Here is a 6403-nt window from a genome sequence, read left to right as displayed (position 1 = left end):
TAGGTAGTATGAAGGGGTTTAAGTCCTAGAGCGTGTATCAGATATGAAACTCTTGGGCAGCAATGTTTGTTGAGATACGGCGTGGTCCAGCAATACTCCGGTTTAATCACGGGACAATTTACAATGACCAATTAGCCTACCAACCTGTCGGTCTTTGGACTGGGGTGGGAAACCGGAGCACTCGGAGGAAACCCACGAGGTCACGGGGTACGAACTCCTTACAGGCAGCAACGTGAATTGAACCCGGCTGTCCTGTCCTGTATAGTAAAGCGTAGTTTGAACCACTGCGCCGGTATGAAGAACTAAGCCTTTTTCAAGGAGTGAAATGTTTGTGTCCTTTCCAGTCGCAGTTTAGTGTAGTGCAAACTGGTTGAGGCACACGAGGTGTTTAGAGGCAAGTCACTGCAGGAAGCAGCACTCTCCTCACACGCGCCTTGTACTTTGGTCCCAGAGGTCGCGCACAGGACTGATATTTCCTTGTACGCAGGCTGCCGAATTATTTAGAGCTCAACTCGGCCCCTTGACCATTCAGGTTAGACGGCCCAGCTGTTTGATAGGCACTGTCTGTCCGGGCAAAACTTCAAGACCTCCACCAAAATGGACAGGGCCCGCCAGTAAAGCGCCGCGGAATAAAATGGATCCGAGTGAGACGCCTAATCCTGCCTGGGCTACAGTTCACCTCCCCCGGACTTGTTAACGGATCATGGCTACATTAATACTCCGCAGATGCACAGCGGAGTGTACTCGACCTGCGGCGGGATTCAATGGGCTTTCCTGACAAAGTAAAGGGAGGGAGAGATGAACTTTTAGATAACTGGCAGACTCTGAACCCTGCTCCAGTTTACAGTACACCAGATACTATCATGTTTCTAATACACACGGAACATATGACGATGCGCGCTACGGTCTGGTTCAACTCTTTCTTCCCTCCTGGTTTCCTGGCGAAAACATTGCGCCTTGTATCTACCGTCCTCCTCTCTTCCTTCTTCGTTGCGTGTCCTTGCCCTCTCCTCGCTCACTGGCCGTGTCTCCAGACAAACAGCTTCTCTTGCTGCTGTTTCTCACGGAGTGGCGCATCCTTCTGTCCCTCCCTTCCTCCCTCCCCCCGCTCAAACACACACACACACACACACACACACACACACACACACACACACACACACACACACAATCTGCCGATGACAGATTCTCGGCACGTCGGCCCACGTGAACCCGCCCCACAAGCTCCATAAAACATTCATTCCCTTACTGCGCTGTGCGCTTCCGACATTCGCCGCCCGGACTTGAATGCGGGTCAGCTCTCTTCACTTCGCTGCAGAAAAGAAGCTGAATTGCAGTGGCTTATCCGCTCACCCTTTTACCTTCCTCCTTCAGAACTCCTCGGGACTCATGGATCGGACTTCCCTGACTTCTGGGTCTCTTTGATGCTCACAGATTGGGATGCTGAGTGTGGATCCTGCCCCTTCCCCATGAGTAATGCTGCTTACACCGGGAGAGCTCCCTCTCCAAGCTGCCGAAAGACGCACGCACCGGGTTTAACTTTCTCTCCGCACTTCTCCGGGTCGTGTTGGCTCCGAGGGTTTTAGAGAAAAGGGCTCACCACCGCCCAGCGCAGCGGAACAGCCGTGCCTTTTGGAAAGCAACGAAGCTGCAACGAGTTCGCTAAGGAGATGATGGGTGAAGGTAGGAGAGATATCAGACCTCAAACTACAACTTTCTCTAGCACCACGCAAAAAGTGCTTATTATTATTTCATTGCCAGCCGAAAATCTATTTGCTCCGTACAGCATTAAACGATGACAGAAATTCGCTCTTGTAAAAGCTGGTTAAAAATGGGAAACAGCTCTTCACTTTCTGAAAGTACGGACGAGGAAGTGAACGCCGCGGTTTGAAGGGATGGGTGATTTAATGCAGGAACTGACATTCAATATGTCAGGAGTTATTACCCGCTCTGGTAGGAACCGCGTCTACGGAATAATTAATAAGTCTCCCCTGGGCTCGAATACTCCCTGATGAAAAGTTAGATGTATTGTTCAAGAAAAGTTCCGTTGTGCACGATGCTAATTAGGGGAATAAATTGAGGGAAAAGCAGAGCTGGGAACCCCATCCATCCGGTCGTGCCTGGAGATGGCTCTGATCTCTTGTATAATTAACGGCGAATATGAAATTCCAAGGTTGTGCGATTGGACAGGATGCCGGAGAGGCCCGTCTGTCTATTTACTAGACTCGGTGATATTTCATTATGCAGCACGCAGCTCGTCAGAGTTCCCAGGTGCTTTGGTACCTAAAAGTTTCCACTGCCGTCTCTATGCCAGCCCTCGGGACCGCCTTTAGACAGGGACAGAAAAGGGCGATGGGGGCTGATGGAGTTGTGCGGCGAGTCCCGCGCGTAAAGCATGCAGCACCAGGGAAGTGAGGAGACAGAACGAAAACCAGGGGCGCGACAGAAATATCGTCAGATGTGGAGGACAGAGAAGGAATGGGGGGAGGGGTGAAGAGGAGAGCAGTGCACACTGAGGTAGCAAGAGCGCAAGCAATAACGATTCCAAGATGGACATAATGCTAATTAGAGATGCCCAGAGTCTAGAGCAGAATAAAAGGACAGAGAGCGCCGTGACCAGTTAGTTGAAGATACACATGTATGAAAAGGAATCGGCTGAAAGAAAACAGACGGATGGGGTGATTGAAGTTAAATGGTTGAAGATGTGCAATCTAAACCGGTCAGAGGAGAAGATGAACAGATAATGAATAACACCATACGTACAGAGATTGAAATGTAAACGGGCATAAGATACAGGCGTAATAGAAAAGAGAAACTAGTTAGTGAGGGAGTTCGGAAAGAGGAATTGGGACACACGCAGAGGAAAAATGGGATTGATAGAGGTCGAGTGGCTAACGAGGGAAAACGAGCATAGATTCAAATATAGAAGCCGAGCAGTATACACATTTCCAGCATCTGCAGATTTTCTCTTGTTTTAGATAGAAGCGGAGATCACCAGACAGCGTGAACTGGAGGTGCGATTTAGTAGCTTCTCATTGTAAAGAGTGAAGTGAATGATCTAAAAAAAAATCTGTCAGATTTAGATTGATTGCAAAAAGAATGTAACGACTATTTCCGGGAAGAAGGGATTGTTTCAGGGAGGCTGGACGGTGGACCCGTATCTCTCAGTCTGCCAGAGTTTTAGCTCTGCCCGCAGTTCTGCACTCGCTCCTAAGTCGTTCTCGCACTTAGAGACGAGGACAGTCGCAACCTGCTGTAAGTTTCTGTCATAGGGGATCCACACATAGAGGACGGAGACACCCCTCATCTCCAAAGCCCCTGCCCTGCCCACCTACCCACAACTCACCTCCGGCCCTGGGATTTATTGTCCTTATTCATGAGTTAGGTTCACGCTATACGCGGAATAGTTTTGGCAGCTCTCGTCTCAGGAAGGGCAGGCAAGGTGGAGGTGATAGCTGTGTCGGGGCGGGGAGTGTGGGGTGGAATCCGGCAGTTGGATCCACTCCAGTGCTTTTTTGCTTAAGGCGGAATGCTTTTGCTGTTGCTGAATGTCAGCAACGCGTGCCAATGTATTCAGATTCCCTGCATCTGCCGTTTTTATTTTCCCATATTCAAGTATGCCAATATATTGAGTTAAAGCTCCGTACGCAGCTAATCTTGTGCAATTAGCATGCGCCCTGTGTGAGCGAGAAAGAGAGGTTGTTGGAAATCATATTGAAGATGAATTATCCCGCAGAATTCAATGGGTTAACACGCTCAGGAGCAGAGAACTGATGGCATTAGTCAATAAAAAGCGGCATTGGCCATCTGGATTAATAATGGTGAAATGCAGATGGCCATCATATAACAGCAAAGTCTTCCTAGAGCTAGAGCTGACCGACAACAGTTGATGCAGTAAGCGGTAGCCCAAGCCCCCCTCTCCTGCAGACTGATGACCATAACACAATGTATTTGAATGCTAAACAAATTTCATGTGCGAGTCGAATTGACTTTACCATTGTCTTTATTTCGCAGGGAACAGACTCTTCTTTCTAGCGCTTTGCTTGCATTATCTCCCCAAAGCCGAGCCCTGCCCCAAGGGTTGCACGTGTTACACGGAGCCCATGACAGTCAGCTGCCAACAGCAGGGTTTCCAGTCAATCCCCGAAGGGATCCCAGTCAGAAGCCAACGGATCTTTCTCCAGAACAACAAGATCCCCTTGGTGAGCTCCTCCAGTTTCAGCTCTCGCCAGAACTTGACCGTACTGTGGCTTCACTCCAACAACATCAGCGTTATACAATCCGGGGCTTTTGATGGCTTGGAGCGCCTGGAGGAGTTGGATATTGGAGAAAATATTAATCTCAAGTATCTGATTCCAACTGTTTTCAAAGGATTGACGCGTCTTCACACTTTGCACCTCCACAGATGTGGTCTGTCTGACTTACCGAAGGGCATATTCAAGGGGCTTGGCTCGCTGCAGTATCTGTACCTGCAGAGAAACGCCTTGGAGAGATTGCGAGATGACCTGTTTGTAGACTTAGCCAATCTCACTTCCTTGTTCTTGCACGGCAACAGGATCAAAGGTTTGTCGGAAAACGTCTTCCGGGGTTTGAGCAACTTGGACAAACTTTTATTGCATGAGAATCGAATTAGCGTGGTGCACCGGAGAGCGTTCCACGACCTGGGCAAACTTGGGATGTTGTATCTCTTTCATAATAACCTCACCGTGCTGACTGGACAGACCATGGACCCCCTCGTGTCACTCCAGTACCTCCGACTCAATGGAAACCAATGGATCTGCGACTGTCGAGCCAAATCACTTTGGGAATGGTTCCGGCGTTTTCGCGGATCAAGTTCGGTTTTGGAGTGCCATATCCCCGCCCGCCTGGCTAACAGCGACCTTAAAACGCTCAGTAGTCGCGATCTGGAAATATGCCTAGATTCTTCTAACCAGATCCGGACCAGTATTTTCAGTACAAGAACCAGGTCTGATAAACTGCCAACCGTGGAACCCCCACTGAATTCCAGAGATGGTTCCATCAAGTGTTGTCAACCGGACCCGGATCAATCCTCCATAATTTACACCAAAGACAAATCGTCCCCCTCTTCCTACAACAGCAGAGGCTCCACTAATAACCCACTGAAGGACAAAGAGAACATAGCCAAGACTAGATACGCCGAAAACGATCTATCAAAAAACGGGACCTACAAAAATGGGTTGAGCGATGCTCCCATGGGGACTTTCTCTGCCAAAATAGACCAATCGTTAGTCATGCTGAGTCCAGAATTATTGAACAATCTAGATTCCTCTACAACTCCCACGACTAAAAAGAAACGAAAATGCTATAAAAAGCCCAGAGCGGATTCCTCGCAGTGCCGTCTCAACAATGGATCAAGCAGACTGCTTCTGTGGAAGTCAGCGCTTCTATCAATCCCATTAATTCCCTTCATACTGGAGCGCCGTTGTTAAGTGTTAACGCATCAGGTCTGGCCCGGTTCGGTGACGTACTTTCATTGGCCTCTATAGACAATTCTGAAGAGAGACTATATTATAATCGAAGGAAGCGTTGATCATTCAGAATACAAATTGGATGCCTTTATAAAATGCAAAAGAAACCACAAACGAAAATGAAAACAGATTGTATATATAATTATACAGTATGTGCCCGAATTATTAAAATAACATACACACACACAAACACACACACATCCTTTCAAATTCCATTGTGAATCAAGCTTTTTCAAGAAAAAGGCAGAAAAGGAAAAAAAATGTCCTGGGTTTAATTTTCTGATCAAACATGAAGCAAAATTCACAGCCGAGGGTCGACAACTAAAAAAGGCTGTTTGAGGAGGAATCGATAATTGGGAATCCATGTTCTGGTACTTGCAATCTCCTTCCTCTGTCTGATTTTGATTTGAGTTGATTTGATTTCCCTTGTGGAATGTGACGCACTGGGCATTTTGCTCTTGTCTCCGTGTTCCTGAAGTACTGACCTGTCGTCTCACTCCCGCCGCATTTGTTACAGAATGCTGCCAAAAACGCATTTAATTTTACTTGTGTAAAAGGCTCAAATATATTACAAAAAATAAAAAGATTTTTCTAAGATATCCTTTACGTCTAACGCTTTGTGCAACAAAACGAAGATTAGCGATTTTGATTTTGTAGGATTTCAATGTTTCCAAAGTTGTAAATTATTTTAACCACGGGTGCACCAACGGAGCCGATCGTTCTTATTTAAAGATCAAAATCTTTGCAAATTAAAACCTGTAGAGATGAAACATATTATTTTACATTACGTTATCGAAACATGTCTAATGCATTCTTATTTATTTAAAAATAACTATGAAAATATAAGATGCATGGCTTTAATTAAACTTAAACCGCGGAGAGAGGTGACTAGGATCGGACGGTTATCTGAATGC

At 47.0% G+C, this 6403-nt stretch overlaps 1 protein-coding gene across 1 annotated transcript; it reads left to right on the top strand.

Moving 5' to 3' along the window:
* The first annotated feature begins 1263 nt into the window (after positions 1–1263).
* On the top strand, positions 1264–6047 carry rtn4r (reticulon 4 receptor). The gene is made up of 2 exons (XM_063034064.1): positions 1264–1683; positions 4015–6047. Exons 1-2 carry the CDS (start codon positions 1671–1673, stop codon positions 5448–5450), a joined length of 1449 nt encoding a protein of 482 aa, XP_062890134.1. The 5' UTR covers positions 1264–1670; the 3' UTR covers positions 5451–6047.
* The last annotated feature ends 356 nt before the right edge of the window (positions 6048–6403 follow it).

Source organism: Mobula hypostoma, chromosome 27 (assembly GCF_963921235.1).
Source record: "Mobula hypostoma chromosome 27, sMobHyp1.1, whole genome shotgun sequence".
Taxonomy (NCBI): domain Eukaryota; kingdom Metazoa; phylum Chordata; class Chondrichthyes; order Myliobatiformes; family Myliobatidae; genus Mobula; species Mobula hypostoma.
Note: the sequence above shows the minus strand (reverse complement) of the source record. Positions and strands in the feature narration are given on the sequence as shown.